General features: G+C 48.2%; 4 protein-coding genes across 5 annotated transcripts; 2 read left to right on the forward strand and 2 right to left on the reverse strand.

Moving 5' to 3' along the window:
- The first annotated feature begins 7,672 nt into the window (after positions 1–7,672).
- Positions 7,673–9,938, forward strand: LOC121600290 (CDK5RAP1-like protein). 2 transcript variants are annotated; one of them, XM_041928747.1, is made up of 3 exons: positions 7,673–7,894; positions 7,970–9,145; positions 9,212–9,938. In XM_041928747.1, the coding sequence occupies exons 2-3, from the start codon at positions 7,975–7,977 to the stop codon at positions 9,760–9,762; spliced, it is 1,722 nt and encodes a 573-aa protein (XP_041784681.1). In that variant the 5' UTR covers positions 7,673–7,894; positions 7,970–7,974; the 3' UTR covers positions 9,763–9,938. The 2 variants fall into 2 exon arrangements, with proteins under 2 accessions (XP_041784681.1, XP_041784682.1); XM_041928748.1 differs by having other exon boundaries at positions 7,673–7,853; positions 9,212–9,937.
- A 125-nt stretch (positions 9,939–10,063) lies between these two features.
- LOC121600266 (transcription initiation factor TFIID subunit 8-like) lies at positions 10,064–11,870 on the forward strand. Its single transcript, XM_041928708.1, has 3 exons — positions 10,064–10,321; positions 10,392–10,678; positions 10,745–11,870. Exons 1-3 carry the CDS (start codon positions 10,186–10,188, stop codon positions 11,288–11,290), a joined length of 969 nt encoding a protein of 322 aa, XP_041784642.1. The 5' UTR covers positions 10,064–10,185; the 3' UTR covers positions 11,291–11,870.
- On the reverse strand, positions 11,363–13,578 carry LOC121600261 (ATP synthase subunit beta, mitochondrial-like). The gene is made up of 2 exons (XM_041928702.1): positions 13,479–13,578; positions 11,363–13,353 (listed from the first exon to the last, which is right to left on the reverse strand). Exon 2 carries the CDS (start codon positions 13,274–13,276, stop codon positions 11,762–11,764), a length of 1,515 nt encoding a protein of 504 aa, XP_041784636.1. The 5' UTR covers positions 13,277–13,353; positions 13,479–13,578; the 3' UTR covers positions 11,363–11,761.
- A 406-nt stretch (positions 13,579–13,984) lies between these two features.
- On the reverse strand, positions 13,985–16,042 carry LOC121600273 (SUMO-conjugating enzyme UBC9-A-like). The gene is made up of 4 exons (XM_041928718.1): positions 15,358–16,042; positions 15,128–15,211; positions 14,666–14,928; positions 13,985–14,574 (listed from the first exon to the last, which is right to left on the reverse strand). Exons 1-4 carry the CDS (start codon positions 15,421–15,423, stop codon positions 14,511–14,513), a joined length of 477 nt encoding a protein of 158 aa, XP_041784652.1. The 5' UTR covers positions 15,424–16,042; the 3' UTR covers positions 13,985–14,510.
- Between the last annotated feature and the right edge of the window lie 333 nt (positions 16,043–16,375).

The following is a 16,375-nucleotide window of genomic DNA, read 5'->3' on the forward strand; positions in this document are numbered from 1 at the left end:
TTTGCGTTTTGGAGCAAGCAGGAGGTACAGGGGCTTGCCCTTTTGCGTTAGCTTTCGGTGTTGTACACGTCGTGGAGTGCACCAAACTATGGTGAGACTTATTGTTCCAAAGATTTGAAACTTCATACTGCTTCACTTTCTACCACGAAAGTACAATTTTCGAGAGTGAGCCATACACCTGCCGTATGCGTCTACCTTCTCTTTAACTCTTCTTCTAATCCGAGAAAACCGGGAACACTTTACGAGCGAAAGCCACAACCCCCACAAAAACCCGCTTGGTGCAGAGTAAATTGAGCCCGATTTTCCGTTCCAGTTAATTTCTTTTAACTTTCGCCGTCCCTTTAAGGTCCCGGGGTTTGCCGAACAGAAAGGGACAAACCATGGTTCCCAACAAGCACACACACTCTCACACACAGGCAGAGTTTTTTGTGTTAGATATTTATTTTCTCCATCCGATCCGAGGCTTCTTCTCCATACTGCCTGTCCTTGGAGCAAACGACAAGCACAGCCAGGCACAAAAAAACGGGTTGAAATTGTGATCCGAGATTTCTGGCGGCCATGAGCCAGGGAGGGACCTTCCCATGAGGAGGGAACCCGGGAGCACACTGGTTGGCGGAGGATGGAGGATCGCGAGCGAGAACAACAAACCCCACGGGCGATGCAACGGGGATCGCGCCGTTTGATCCTTCCTGGAAAAAAACGGAACGGCTTTCGCAAATTTTAACCGCCGAACCGGCTATTCGACGCCGATAGATCGCCTTGGGATGAAAGTGAAATGGTAGCTCTTCTCTCTTTTGCTTCACACACACACGCGCGCGTGCAAACATTGGGGGAGAACTCGAGGAAGAATTGGAAGGATGCTAAGGCGAATGTGTTGCAATATTTAGATAAAAGCGTCCTCTCGGACGCAGCCCAAAATTCTTTCGACCGGCTCAGCTATTCATTAGGTTTAGGCCACAATTCGAATGGCAGCATCCGTTCCCTTTCAATGCTGCAAAGAAAACATCGAAACGAAGCGGTTATTCCGTTAAAGAAAGTGAATTTAACTGAAGTATTTACATCTCAGGAAAGATGTATTCATTAAAAGGAAGAATTTCCCAACAAAAAAAAGAACGTATTGCTTGCGCAAAACTTTAAAGGGTCATGAGAATTTGGAGGTCAAGGTTTCGGAGGCACATCCATTCTATCGGGACGGGTTTGCTTGATTCCAATCCAGGACGGACGTGTAGCAAATTTCAAATGGGTTACTCCGGTTTCCCTGATCTTGGACCGGGACGATATGGGCTGCAGTGCGGAACAAAACGTCCCGAAATCGTCTGGAAGATGTTGATCGTATTCTAGAGACATTTGTGAAATGGCAAGACGTTGCCAAGGCGAAACTCGCGGATAGAGAGGACAAGAATGACATCAATAACTCACAATACCCACTGGATTCATGACAATACAGTCATAAGTCACAGATAGCGAGCCCGATTAGAAACCAGACAGGACCGGAACACTTGAGACTAATACCTGTATGAATAAAAGGAGTTCTCTATCATGTTACAACTCATCGTCTTCGCTTGAAAGCGCTGCACTCTTCTCATATGTACAATTCAAACCCAACCATTCCTATAAACAAACAGCCAACAACTAATTCTTACCTTTTTTGCACGTGCAAAACCCTTTTTTTCTGCACAAACATGTCCTCTTAACCCCCTTGGATCAGCTTCAGTACAGGATTCGGCAAAGGGCTTGAATAGGAAACGTCTAGGCCGATGGATCGCTGTGCCCGTGCGAACCCAGACAACGAACCCGCGGGGCCCATCTAGGAATCTTTGTTATGCGAAAAAGGACATTCGGTCCGGTTAGTTTTGCATTAATTTCTATGCTTGTCCTGTACCCAAAGAACCCTCTCATCTATTGTCCTGGCGTGTCGTGGAAAGGAGTTTATTGGCGAAGTTCTTTTGGCGGACGCAAAAACAACCCCGGAGCGAACGAAAGGGAATCGAAACGCTACCCGCGAGAGCCGTTTTACTAGCCGATGCCAGTATTGGTTTGTCTATTCCTTTCCCGGGACGGCCAGGATGTATTCATTGCCCCAAAACTTACAAAGGGGAACGAATAGGCATGACGAGAACCGCACGATTATTTACACACGGTTTTGTGCTGCAAAACAACAAAACCCTTGTTCTATTTTCCTTTGGTGAGACGGGTCGACGTTTGCCTTCTTTCCGCACTTTGGTTTTATTTTCTATTAATGCTTCCCTTTACTTCATTTTGTTTTTGCTCGTTGGAGCTTTTTTATGTTTGACCCTTTTCTCTTTTTTTTAAAATCCTTCCCAGCGTGACAACCAAACGTCCACCATAGCAATATGACGCGAGCACACGATTGCATACGCAGGAGGCAAATCATAAAAAGAGTAAATCAAAAATGCACTTGCACATTCGCACTTGCACTGTAAACAACTCGTTCGTCCAATTGCAATGCAGCATTGCACCGGAGCAAAAAACCGGTCCCGCTCAAACTGCATGCACCGTGCTGCAGGCACACCAACACACCGACAGAGCGACCGACCGCATGCACTGCTGCAGCGCATTGCACCTTTTGGGGCGGGAGAGCAAAATTGCATACGCGCGGTTGCATTTGCATACTTGCGGCCCCGCACACGCACACATGCACGCTATCACACAATTGGCATTAAACGCACCTCGCCGTTATCGGCTGGCCAATTGGCGCGTACAAAATGGCGCCGCTGCAGTTACGAAACCAATTGCGAAGCGGTGCAAAAAGCGATGGTGAGACAATACAATAATGGAGCCTCCACGCGGGCACTTGCTACATGGGAATGCTTTTGTATTGTGGCATGCTTGGGGAAGGGAGGGAGGGGAGTCGCTTTTAATGAAACGCTTTTTCATTGAAGTTCCATCAAACTCCATTGATGAGAGAAAACGATCTTATGTTTCTCATATTCTAAAACTACTGTAATATACCCATGATTGCTTAGTAAGGCTTAATAAGGCTTTACAAACCTGAGCTTGAACACAACTGAGTTTTCGAACTTCATGAGGAAATTAAACAGACCAAAGTAAGATAGAGTTATCGGAAATAAATAATAATGTAAATGATAATAATGATTTAACTGATAAGCTAAAAATTGCATAAAATATTGAAAGTTTATCTGTTACCAATATAAATGATTATACCTTTAACATGAAGTATTTAGTTAGAAAGAACCATCATTAAATATTTGTTTCTTATTAAACACTATTTTAAGTGTGTTGAGTTAAAATTTCCCCTCTAAGTGCTATAAAGCATGGGTTTTATATACTCAATTGGGTGTTATTTCACTGATTTCACTAATGTTTCTTCCTAATAGTATTCCATCGAACATTCCAATTGGCGCTAAATCGGACCCAATCGGCAAGAGCAAAATGTATTTCTCTATCTCCTCTCATTTCCCCCTCTCGCTAAATATATCTTCTATCTACCATCACAATAGAACAGTAGTAACAGTTAGTAATAACCCATCAAAAGCCGCAACCACGCGATGGATCGATTGCGTTGCGATTCACTACTCGGCCGGGCACGAAACGACAAACGCTGAGAGGTTACTACTGCTACTATTTTTAGCCAACCCCCCCCCCGCCGGAATGCTGTGCCATTCTGCCATTCCAGATCTGTCTGCTTCCGTCTGCGTCTGCTGTCCCCGGTCCCGGATCGACCGAAAGCGGAAATATCCGTGTAGTCCACACGTGTGTCTCGGGTGGGGTTCTTCTCTTTTTTTACTAGAGCGGAACCACGGCACGGGAAATTAAAAATAGCATCTCCGAGTGATGCACACGCCCGAATGCATGCGATTTCATCGCAAGTTGGAGATGATGGTTTGTGGTTGTGGCTGCGAAGGCCGGGAGCATTACGGGGGAAGAGGTTTATCGTTCTTTGTTTGGTTTTGGTAGTGAAGATGTTAGCTGATGCTGCTTCTATATAGACACGAATGAAAATGTTGTGCCAAGGGCAACGACACAAGATGACACTGCTAGCTACTCGTATCGACACGATTCTGGCTTCAAATTTTAAATTTCAGTGAAACATTTGGAACAACATAGCTGATAGTAAGCCTCTAAACATATCAGCATTCTTACCCAGCATAATCTCAACATATTCAAGACGCACTTGTTGATGAAATGAATAATGCATGCGCACGAGTAATTAGTGGCTTAGTACATGAAGTTGATCACATTTCCAATACATTTGACATATCAAGTCTAACCTTATCGGCTCTTCAGATTGAGTGTAATTCAAGATAGTAATAGTGACTCGACAAGGATAGAGGAGGCGTGGTAGGCCCAAATTGAGGTGTCAAGATGACGTGGAGGCGTCCGCCATTAAGGCCGGGATAACGGACTGGCAGACGAAGGCGCGAGACCGCGAGCGATTTCGGACACTCCTGAGGCAGGCCAAGACCGCAAAACGGTTGTAGCGCCGGATAAGTAAGTAAGTTATAGTGACTTTAATGTACCAACTTTAGATCCTTGGATGCTTCAGGCACTAACGGATTCATAACATTTGCAGCAAGAACCCATAAAGAGTTTAGCTTTCGAAGCTGTCTGTCTGTCTGTCGGCCATTTTGTTCGCGGCTACCCGGAGACACCCGGAGATTTCCCTCACATTTTCTACATCTTAGGCTTTCCTTTTTGCTGGCTTGCAGAATTTGCAAGCTGCAACTGTCCAGCAGCAAAATCAGACCGTTGGAAACCTATAATTTATTCGTTATTCAACGGTCATTTTGGTTGGTCTCGAGTTCCTGCGTACTTGTCCCACGGTATGGGATTTTTTGTGTGCGTAGCCTGCAACTGACAAAACCAACCAAACCGAACCACACGCACAAATATTGCGTAGTGCGTTAATTATACGTTTGCTGCAGCCGTTTGCAAAACATTTCCCACATTTTGTACAACAACCATTTTCACACCGCGCAACACCTAGCCTAGTACCGTACCTAGGCAGCTCTTGATCCGTGAACAGAGGGGCTTTTTCCTCCATTTGGCGCCAAAAGTGGTCCAAAATCTAAGACTCAGGCACACACAAAAAAAAGTCGGACACACACACGCATTTCTGCCTCGAGAAGAATTACATTGTTACTGGCGCACGGGAAGCTGGGCAAGATTTATTTCAATGGTCTGCAACCTTGTTAATGGGAATCCTATTTCCCGAACGTTCGAAAACGAAAACGGACCGAGAACGAGAGGGTGGGGAGGGAGATTTTCCACCGCCCAGTGGTCAAACAGGATATGCGCACCAGCTACGTACATCTGGAGCGTACGGGGATGCGTAAGGAAAGTTTACGCATGACAGATAAACGGGAATAGCAATGGGCACGGTGACCCCACAGGACATGTCGCCGGAGTTTACCCTCAGGAAGAAGGCAAGAAAAAAACGCTGGGAGGGTGAGCGACCGGATCGCGACAGGGCGGTGGTCACTTTTCACATGCGGATTACTAGCGAGCCGACACACAACTGCCAAAGCGGGGCACGCATGTTTGCAAGATGTTAAGGACCCCTTCGTGCGCGCCCAAGAACTCGCCGGACTACCGGTCAGCGACGACTCCCGGCCAATGAATGGCTTTATTTATTCGAAATTCAAATTGAATTCCATTTGTGCCTCACGCACCGCGTATACGCATCGAACGATTGCGCACCCGGGAGCCCGGGGTGGTAGGTAGAGGAATAATTTAATTAAATACAGAAAACAAGTCGTAAAACGCTCAATTGTTCCGAATGCTTTATGTGAAATAAATACTGAGGCTTGTTATGGGAAGGAATGGTTGTGCGTATGTTTTTTTTTCTCTTCTGGTCATGGGATAGTTTTTGCAACAGCCCAACATTTGCCAAATAGTTAATCACGTTGTATTCAGTCTTCCGTTGTCTTTTTTTTAGACTTCAGCTCCTCCCAAATAGCTGACAGTGACGCTTTCACGGGACAGTAGCAAGAAGGTTAGTTTAATTTGATTATAATAACAATGGAACCATCGCTTTATCACTCGGAACCAGTCCGGCCAGTCCGTCTGGGAGATTGGACAATTGGCGAAAGATTTTGCATTAATGCAAATTTAATGGTCAGCATCCTCGGCAGATCGTGGGTATCGGCTACCCTGGCACCTGGGTCAAAAGGTCGCTGACGGATCCGTTTTGGGGTATTTTCCCGCGCAGCATCCTGGCGTTCGTTCGATTCGTTTGCTTCTCAAGCTTTCCTCAAGCAAGGACAGCTGGGACGGTTTTAAGTTACGCTTGTGAGACAAAGATTTGCAAACGAATGATGAATTTTGGTTTCAAGTTTTTCCAGAATTTAGGAAAACCGTTAGCATCATGAGATTTGGACTGGAAGATCCAGAGAGCAACTTGGGAGTATGTATGACTGGTCGGATTGGTTTTGGGCACTTGGGTGAATGGAATTGATGCCAGAAATGTCCGTTAAACTTTTAATATGAGGTAGCCTGCTTCTAGGTGACTGCTTTAACCCTAATTAAATGCAATTACTTTATAATCTTATCTAAAAGCGCAAACAAATTGGAGATATGTTAAACTGGAGTATAGCCAGGGAACCTCAGAGGTCTCAAGAGACCCCGAAAAGGGGACCCACTCTCCACTAACAAGTCAGTTTGCTTCTTAATCTTTCCCTAGCTTAGAATTTCTCTTAGAATTTCTCGCTCAACATTTGAGAAAGACTCGTGTAAATCCGCCACTTAGTACAGCAAAACATTCAGAACATCATCGTGAAGGATACAGCTAGTAAAGAAAACATAAGGTGAAGGATAAGTTAATAAATAACATCAACATAACGTAATACAAACAACATCTATCATGTCTCTAGTACAATTTCTATAGCCACAGGTTCTTCTTCTGCTTAATTAGCACAACAATAAGGGGCACGACTAAGGAGCTTGGCAATCAATGACTAATAGGTTACCAATAGCAGGATAGTCCCACATTTAGAGGGCTCTGTCCTTACGAGGCTTGAGTCCATGACAAGCATGTTGTGAAGTCATGCTAGTTGACGACTGTACCTCGGGATTGGCCCATAAAACCATACAGCAAGCTAGAAATGCGAAAAATAAGAAAATGAACAGATAATACACTTTAAACAAAACATTCTCAGATGCGGTTTAGTGGTCTATTGGATACCTACAATGTATGACATGGAAAGGTTACTTACCCGAACGAAAGTCCCCATAAGCAGGGAATCATAATCAAACTATGGGCAAAATTAAATGAGCCATTTACACCCCAATTTAAAAGAGCTTGGCAACAGTAGACCAGTATTGGTTGCTGTACAGGAAAAAGAGGAATTAATTAATATAAAGCGCTGGCTTTCTCCTACTAAGAAACTACGATAGTAGACAACAACATTTCGTAACATTCAGGACTTCAGAGCTATGTTCAAGTCATCAGATTGCACAAAAAGCTGTGATTGCCATAGGAACGAAGCTTTGTCAGCAGCTTTATACAAAAGCTCATACATTTTCCGTTGGTGTATATCAAACGTAAGCCAATTTGGGTTAAAATGACCATCTTTCTAATACGAACTGTGGGTTGCATGTAAATAATCATAAAATAATAAACTTTTCTATTCAGCAAACACAAAAATCTTAACTTTCTTCTAGGTAAACTCCACTACAGTCTAAAAGCCCCGAGCAAAAGGTTGGACACCCCTGATCCAATAGACAGCTGCTGAGAAAGTCATGTTGACGTGTTTGTTTGTAAACAAACCTCTAGAACCAAAAGCCGCATCAAAAAACCATCGATTTTCCCACAGAAAAGATTAAAATACTGTGTAAAGTGGTTCAAATAAGTTTAATCTAACGACAAATAGGTGAATTGGATGAAAACAGTGTTTTAGGCATTTTAAAGATAGTAAACACCCTTGCACCACGACATCTTATGTAAGCAGAAAGAGTTCTACGATCGCTTCTTTTCTTCCCCTTTTAGATACAATGAACACATTAGCAAGAAATTCGATACTAGTCCGATTGAGTCGAAGGATATTACCACACAGGACGTGCGTGCGCACCGCATCATCGAGCAGTTTGCAGAAGCGAGAACAGCTCAAGGAAGGCCCTTCGTTTCAAGATTTCCTGCGTGGAACAACGGAAACCTCAACCTCCACCGTCTACATTGCGGACCGGGGCAAACCCATCCCGTACATCGCCCCCGAAACGCTCCGGGGGCAGAAACGGAAGGTTTTCCTCGAAGTGTACGGCTGCCAGATGAACACCAACGATACGGAGATCGTTTGGTCGATACTGAAAGCGCACGAGTACCACCGAACGGTGAATCTGAAGGAAGCCGACATCGTGCTCATGATGACGTGCGCCATCCGGGAAGGCGCGGAAGATACGGTCTGGAATCGGTTGAAACATTTGCGCCTGCTGAAACGCAAGCGTGAGACGAACGGCGAAAAACCATTACAGATCGGGGTGCTGGGCTGTATGGCGGAACGGTTGAAGAAGCAGCTGGTAGAGAAGGAGCACTCCGTCGATGTGGTGGCCGGACCGGATGCGTACAAGGATTTGCCCCGCCTGCTGGCGATCGGCCAGCGGGAACAGAAAGCGATCAATGTGTTACTTTCGCTCGACGAAACGTACGCCGACGTGGTGCCGGTAAAGCTGGACCGTAAATCGAAGACCGCGTTCGTTTCCATCATGCGTGGATGCGACAACATGTGCTCGTACTGTATCGTTCCCTTTACCCGCGGCAAGGAACGGTCCCGACCGATCAAATCGATCCGCGAGGAAGCGTTGCAGCTGGAAAATGAAGGCATTAGGGAAATAACGTTGCTCGGGCAGAATGTTAACAGCTACCGTGACACGAGCGACGGATCGTTGGAGGATGCCCCCAAGGAGGCGACGCTGTTGGCGCCCGGATTCCGCACCGTGTACAAAAGTAAGGTCGGGGGATTACGGTTTGCCGAGCTGCTGGCCGAGCTGGCGGAAGCGGTCCCCGAGATGAGGATCCGTTTCACGTCACCCCACCCAAAGGACTTCCCGGTGGATGTGCTGGAAACGATTGGGAAGTATCCGAACATATGCAACAGCCTGCACTTACCGGCACAGTCCGGTAATACGCAGGTGCTGGAGCGAATGCGACGTGGTTACACGCGGGAAGGTAATTGATGCTAAGGCTTTTCTAACTAAAATCGAGTGTTTTGATGGGTTTCTTCCTCAATTTTAGCATACCTAAACCTGGTAAAGGAAGTGCGCCGCATCATACCGAACGCAACGCTTTCCAGCGATTTTATCTGTGGCTTCTGCGGTGAAAGCGAGCCCGAGTTTGCCGACACGGTATCGCTCATCGAGCAGGTGGGTTACCATGCTGCGTTCCTGTTTGCGTACAGTATGCGCGAGAAAACTACGGCCCACCGGCGGTACAGTGACGACGTACCGGAGGAAGTGAAGCAGGAGCGTTTGCGCCGGATGATTGCAGCCTTCCGGAGGGAAGCGGAACGGCTAAACAGTTTGTTTGTTGATCGAACGGAGCTTGTGCTGATCGAGGGTTACAGCAAACGATCGCGAACCGATCTTGCGGGTCGTAATGATGGAAACGTGAAGGTTATTGTTCCCGCCGGACGAGTTCGGTCCGACCGGGCGGCTGATCGTGACGATGTCCGACCGTTGGGCGTTGGGGATTACGTTGCGGTGCGAATAATAGGTTCAAATTCGCAAATTCTTAAAGGCGAGCCTTTGTACCACACAACGATAAGGGAATTTTATGGAACTGGATAGGAAGAGCTCGCGATCGTGTAGGAAGTTACGGAGTTGTTAGTAAATGATCTTCTATTGAACACTTGTTTACTTTTTCATTGCTTAGCCAAAGCGATTACGTACCTGTATCTTATTTAACGTTATGTTACGTTTTCATAAAATAACTAACTAAAACTTACGCATTTTTGCAATAAAACACAAACCATTGGAATTCCGACTCCCTTTTTTGAACGTTCCATTGTCATGGCATTCTTCGAATTTCGGACGAAAATGGCGCCGTTTGACAGTTTACGCGCCCACTGTCACTGTCGGAGCTGTCACAACACAAGCAAGCGAGATTGTAAACAATCCTACGGGCAGAATCACCGCAGCTTTGTTTGGCGATTACACAGCTCGGATATTGAATTGCCGGTTTTTTTTTATCGACCATCATTCCGGCACACCATGGCTGAGGTAAATGCAACACAATTGGCACGACGGCGATTCCTCACGATTGCCATCTCGTCCCAGCTGGAAGAGGCTGGCTTCAGCACGGCCGAAAAGGACGCCCTGGAAACGCTCACCGAGATGATGCAGAGCTGTAAGTTTCGCCCTGGTCATTGCTTTGGTTGAATTTTCTTCGCTAATTGCTTGCCCATTCCCCGTTTTAGTTCTGGTTGAGCTGGGACACTCGGCTAGGAATTACTGTGAACTAGCCGGACGAACGCAGCCAGTGATCGGGGACGTGGTTGTGGCGCTGGTCAATATGGGAATTTCCATCCGGGGACTGGACACGTTCGCCAAACGCGAGGGCCGGCACGTGCTGCCCCAACCGCAGCAAGCGCAGGCCCAGAAGCAGCAGTCCATACTGCAGGCTGGCCAGAAGATACCTCACCCGTCCTACATTCCCAGCCATCTGCCCCAGTTCCCGGATCCGCACGCATACATACGAACGCCGGTAAGCAGCGGAGCAGCAATTGCGCTTTCGCCACCTTTTCTAACGACTCTGTGTTGAATATTCCAGACCCACAAACAGCCGGTGACGGAGTACGAGGTGATCCGGGAGAAGGCGGCACAGCAGCAGCGGGATGTAGAGCGTGCTCTGACCAAGTTTCTGGCCAAAACGAGCGAAATCGATACGCTATTCGACAACGAGGAGAACCCCATGTTCCCGCTCATCGCCTGCAAACCATCCTTTCCGCCCTACCTGCAAGCACTGAACCCGAGCGACCAAATATTTGACTTCGAGGAGCTCGAGTACTACTATCTGGTGGCAAACCGGAAGGAAGACATAACGGAAACGAAAGAAGAGGCCGACGCCGGCGACGACGACGACGACGAGGACGGGGAGAGTCCGAAAAAGGAGGACAAAGCGTCCCAGGAAGCCAAACAGGAGGTGGAGGAGGCGGCTTCACCCTCCGCATCGAAAAGCGACTCTCCGGCGGCGACGGCAAGTGCTTCGGCCGGTGGCAGTGGACAGACGTCCGGCGTCAGTACGCCGGCACCGATCGATAACCCTTACCTGCGGGCGGCGACAATACCGCGAAAGGTGAAGCATGAAATGCGCTAGAGTTTAACGGCGATCCTAGGTTAATTTCGAATGTTGGAAATAAAAAGAAATCCCGAACACAACTCGAACAGCTATCTACACTGATACTTAATCGGATCAAACGTGGTGGTTCTGTATTTCCGCACAGGAGAAAACAAACAAATTACACAGCTCGGTTCGTCCCACCCCCGCGAGGGGGGTTGATGGATCTTGTCGTTACTCGTGGTGATGAGTGTTACTGATTTCGCTTACAACTAACGCACTAACCAGCCCGCCTGCTTTGTCGCCCATTGCGTCCTCGAATGGGGTGGTGGTGCAGCAGCTGAAGCGAGAGTTCCCACCCGAAAAAAGGGGGCTTGGGAGGATTTCCCCCTTTCGCGGGCTCTCTCTCCCTTCATCCGACGGTCCCTCCCACCATTCGAGGCCGAAACGGTGGCGACGTCACAGTATTACGGGCGCGTTAACTCCTTACGCCTGTCGTTCATGGCCTCCTTAGGCAGCCTCCTTGGCCAGACGCTCCGCCTTCTCGACGACCTCCTCGATCGGGCCGACCATGTAGAAGGCCACCTCCGGCAGATGGTCGAGCTCACCGTTCAGGATCTTGGTGAAGCCCTTGATGGTTTCCTCCAGCGGCACCAGCTTGCCGGCGTGGCCGGTGAACACCTCGGCGACCTGGAACGGCTGCGACAGGAAGCGCTGGATCTTGCGGGCGCGGGCGACCGTCAGCTTGTCCTCCTCGGACAGCTCATCCATACCCAGGATGGCGATGATGTCCTGGAGCGACTTGTAGTCCTGCAGGATCTTCTGCACGCCACGGGCGATGTTGTAGTGCTCGGCGCCGATGATGTTCGGGTCCATGATACGCGAGGTCGAATCGAGCGGATCGACCGCCGGGTAGATGCCCAGCTCGGCGATGGCACGCGACAGCACGGTGGTGGCGTCCAAGTGAGCGAAGGTGGTGGCCGGAGCCGGATCGGTCAGATCGTCGGCGGGCACGTAGATGGCCTGCACCGATGTGATCGAGCCCTTCTTCGTGGTGGTAATGCGCTCCTGCATGCTACCCATGTCCGTGGCCAGGGTCGGCTGGTAACCGACGGCAGACGGGATACGACCCAGCAGGGCAGACACCTCCGAACCGGCCTGGGTGAAGCGGAAGATGTTGTCGATGAACAGCAGCACATCCTGACCCTCCTGGTCGCGGAAGTACTCGGCCACGGTCAGGCCGGTCAGCGCGACACGGGCACGGGCGCCCGGCGGCTCGTTCATCTGGCCGTACACCAGCGCGACCTTGGACGACTTGTCCTTCAGCGAGATGACACCACCCTCAATCATCTCGTTGTACAGATCGTTACCCTCGCGGGTGCGCTCGCCGACGCCGGCAAACACGGAGTAGCCACCGTGCGCCTTGGCGACGTTGTTGATCAGCTCCATGATGAGTACGGTCTTGCCGACGCCGGCACCACCGAACAGGCCGATCTTGCCGCCCTTCGCGTACGGGGCCAGCAGGTCCACCACCTTGATGCCCGTCACCAGGATCTCCTGCTCGACGCTCATCTCGATGAACTCGGGCGCCTCGGCGTGGATCGGCGCCGACAGGTTCGTGTCGATCGGGCCGCGCTCATCGATCGGCTCGCCGATCACGTTAATGATGCGACCGAGCGTCTCCGCCCCGACCGGGATACGGATGGGCGAACCGGTGTCCAGCACGCGCTGCCCACGCACCAGACCCTCCGTACCGTCCATGGCGATGGTGCGCACCGTGTTCTCACCCAGATGTTGCGCAACCTCCAGCACCAGCCGGGCGCTGCGGCCCTGCACCTCCAGCGCGTTCAGAATCGGGGGCAGCTGCTCGTCGAACTGCACGTCCACGACGGCACCGATGACGGCCACCACCTTGCCCTGCGCTCCGGCCGCGGCCTTTGCCGCCGCCTTCGCCGCGTACGAACGGGCCATCATCTGCTCCGCCCGGACCGCGGTGGTCATGAGCGATTTCATTGTCGAAAACATCCTCGGCGGGTCGGTCGCGCGTTGGATGCTTTTCTGGGGTTAGTTTCGGAGCTGCTTCTTTTTTTCTAACAAATTATCTAAAGACGAAACGGGGGGACAGGCACGAATTATTCACACAAGCTGATCGTTCGAAAATGGGTCGACTTATTGCTAAAAGAAAACTAGGAAAGTGGTAAAATAACACTGATTACGTAAAACCTACCGGATGACAATTTGTTGGGAAAATGAAAATTATACAATCGGGGCTGCTGCGGCGAGGTGCCAGAATTTCTACAACCAATGACAGGTCCACACTGCGTGTCGAGTTTCATTGGTGGCGTACTTTCACAGCACACACAGTGTGCGCTGAATCGAGTTCGCTGGCTGACCAACTTTGCGGGGAATTTCTTTCCCTCTCTTGTATCGACAGTGCAAGAGCATTTATAAAATACATAGAATTTTATTTAAATACGAAGAATTTGTTTAATGAAATATCTACTTGATAAAAATAGAGCCAAATATTGATTTCATCACACATTTGGATTGGCAGTGGACAAATTTAGAACAACAGCTGTCGCTCTTCTGTCATTCTTTTCTTATTTCAAATTACGCGGGATTGATCGGAACCGAGCTTCGTTGTTTCCATCTACCACAAGTTGATTATCAGGAAATAGGTTGACTATCTCCGCTGTTCCTCGATGTCGTTCTAGAGAAAATTATGCTCAAGAATTAAACGAGTATGCCGCCAGCTATTGTGGCTGCTTATATTTCAGTGTTTATTATGTTAAATTATGTCCAGTCCACTTACTGATGAACCAAAGAGCTCACTCCTTGTCCACACAATCGCTCGGAAGGTAGTTCGTATCTGATACATTTCTTCACTTGAGTTTCCTCTGAGTTTCATTCTGCTGTCTGCCTTTCTTACTGTTTCTAATTCACTTGGTATCGCTCTCTGCTATTTCACCGAAACTATCCTCCTTTTCGCAAAGGAAGCAACGCATCGTCGCTATGGTCATAGTTTGCTATGGCAACAATCCATGCTAACTGCTACTTCCCGCTTCCCTACTATTCTTTACGCTCGTTTTAGTCAAGAGATAACAAAGAAAAGATGAATGTCCTTAAGCTATGCGAGGCACTCAACGGTCAGAGAGACACACACACACGGATCTGCCAGCTATCCTGGGTCTGTAAATTCGCTTAACTCTATCCGTACATTAATTCAATCGCCTCTAAATTACGATGAACAATAAATCATTTAACTATTCGACATTGCTTTGGCCTGCGCACGTACACGCTTTTCATATTCCGCCAGATTTTGACTAAAAAAATGCACAAGAAAAAGAAAACAAAAATAAAGATAATTATCATTTCTACCTTTGTAATTCACTAGGTGGTAGGATGTTTACTTACCAGTAAATAGAGTACGCCTCCGCCTGTGCCGGATCCTTAATGTTCGGCTCGTTCAGCAGATCCTGAATGCCGAGCAGTATCTGCTTGATCGTTATTGCCGGACGCCAGTCCTTCTGCTCGTCCAGCAGCGACAGACAGACCGTGCCGGACGGGTACACGTTCGGGTGGAACAATGGCGGCTCGAACCTGCACTTTGGCGGGGTGGTCGGGTATTCGTCCTTGAACAGCATGCGAATTTTGTACAATCCGCCCTCCCAGATCGTCTGCACCAACCAACAAACAATCACGACCAACGTTTGTGGCGCGGGCGCGTAAAAACAATTCAACAAAATAATTAATTAAAATAATTCAAGCAACAAGGCGGGAAAAGGACAGGCAGTAGCGCAAAACGAAGCTCCCCTTTCTCTTTTTCCACACATACACACATAAGAACATGCACAGACACAAGGTTACTCTACTTACACCCTTTTTTCCAGGAATGGCACACTCCCAGTTCATGATATTTGCCGTACCATCCAAATTCTTCGCCGGTTTAGCAACGAATCCCTGCAGAGAGAGAGAGCAAAGGAACAAACACATGAAATTCATTAAACTAACTTAACAAAAGAAAAACCATCACATTTGCAGAAATGCCGCGTGATTGTCTTAATTTCATGCAATGGCGGGCCGGAGAACAAGCCGATCGAACTTACGTAGGGATGATCTTTGCGCCAGGCTTTGCGTTCCTCAGAAAGGCGGGACGAAGCAATGCCGGACATTTTGTAGTTTTTGGTATTTTCTTTTACGTGAGCTTGTAGCAAAACCCCTATAAGATGTTAACAATCGGACTAAATTCCTCAGAACACAATAGAAACGCTCACACACACACACACACGCACAGAAGTTGCAGAAAAAGAGTTAGTTCCCGCTCCGAACCGGCGTCACCGACAGTTGCAAGTAAAATGGTTGCAGTAGGCTAGAAACAAAAACAATCGAGCTGGCGCCTTCGGCAGAGTGACCAGACGAACCGGTTCATTTGTAGTTCTACCGGTTCACCGGCGAGGATATTATTAGAGGAAAATACTGTCATTCGATTTAGGAATCTATCCTTCTAATACGGACGTCACACGAGACGTTAACTCAAAAAGTTTCGCTTAATTTGTAATGAAGAGCGTAAACTTCCTGTCAAAAGATTATAGGGTTGTAGGGCTGAAATCCAGTTTACGCCAAAGTCTACGCATCGTGTGACGTCCGATAAGACGGCAGATGTATCCACTTTGGCCCTATCGGACAGAACAATCTGGTCACCTTGCCCAGATCAGTTCTAATTCTTTGCGCGCTGATGCTCCGACCGCAAGAGAAATAACGCAAAGCAAGCTTCAAAATCACATCAATTGCCTTCTTATTTACTAATTAAACGAATGTACATTTGGGGGCAGCTTTCGCGCCTGTTGTGAGCTGGTCGCTGCTTTCGGCTGCTTGTCGGTCTGGCACGACTTCTTGTCCAGTTTCTCCTGCTTCGCCTGCTCGTACTCCTTCAGGTCGCTCAGTTTCAGCGTAAATGCAGGAATTTCTCGACGCCGCATGATGAATGTTATGCTTGTTTTGCCTAAAACGATAAACGCCGTGTTCTTAGCACGATCGCAGAAATATCTAAAGTACTTTCCTACCTTGAAATAGCACAATCGTTTCGCAAGGATCTCTTTCTGCGTGCTTGTGGCGGTGCTGCCG

Source organism: Anopheles merus, chromosome 3L (genome assembly GCF_017562075.2).
Source record: "Anopheles merus strain MAF chromosome 3L, AmerM5.1, whole genome shotgun sequence".
Classification (NCBI taxonomy): Eukaryota; Metazoa; Arthropoda; class Insecta; order Diptera; family Culicidae; genus Anopheles; species Anopheles merus.

Bases quoted from the DNA above. Each gene is read 5' to 3' on its own strand.
- LOC121600290 (XM_041928747.1), top strand. From the start codon at position 7,975: ATGAACACATTAGCAAGAAATTCGATACTAGTCCGATTGAGTCGAAGG. The intron at 9,146-9,211 runs GTAATTGATGCT...CCTCAATTTTAG, and splicing joins ACGTGGTTACACGCGGGAAG to CATACCTAAACCTGGTAAAG.
- LOC121600266 (XM_041928708.1), top strand. From the start codon at position 10,186: ATGGCTGAGGTAAATGCAACACAATTGGCACGACGGCGATTCCTCACG. The intron at 10,322-10,391 runs GTAAGTTTCGCC...TCCCCGTTTTAG, and splicing joins CACCGAGATGATGCAGAGCT to TTCTGGTTGAGCTGGGACAC. The intron at 10,679-10,744 runs GTAAGCAGCGGA...TGAATATTCCAG, and splicing joins ACGCATACATACGAACGCCG to ACCCACAAACAGCCGGTGAC.
- LOC121600261 (XM_041928702.1), bottom strand. From the start codon at position 13,276: ATGTTTTCGACAATGAAATCGCTCATGACCACCGCGGTCCGGGCGGAG.
- LOC121600273 (XM_041928718.1), bottom strand. From the start codon at position 15,423: ATGTCCGGCATTGCTTCGTCCCGCCTTTCTGAGGAACGCAAAGCCTGG. The intron at 14,929-15,127 runs GTAAGTAGAGTA...TGGTTGGTGCAG, and splicing joins CCATTCCTGGAAAAAAGGGT to ACGATCTGGGAGGGCGGATT. The intron at 14,575-14,665 runs GTAAGTAAACAT...GCATTTTTTTAG, and splicing joins GAGGCGTACTCTATTTACTG to TCAAAATCTGGCGGAATATG.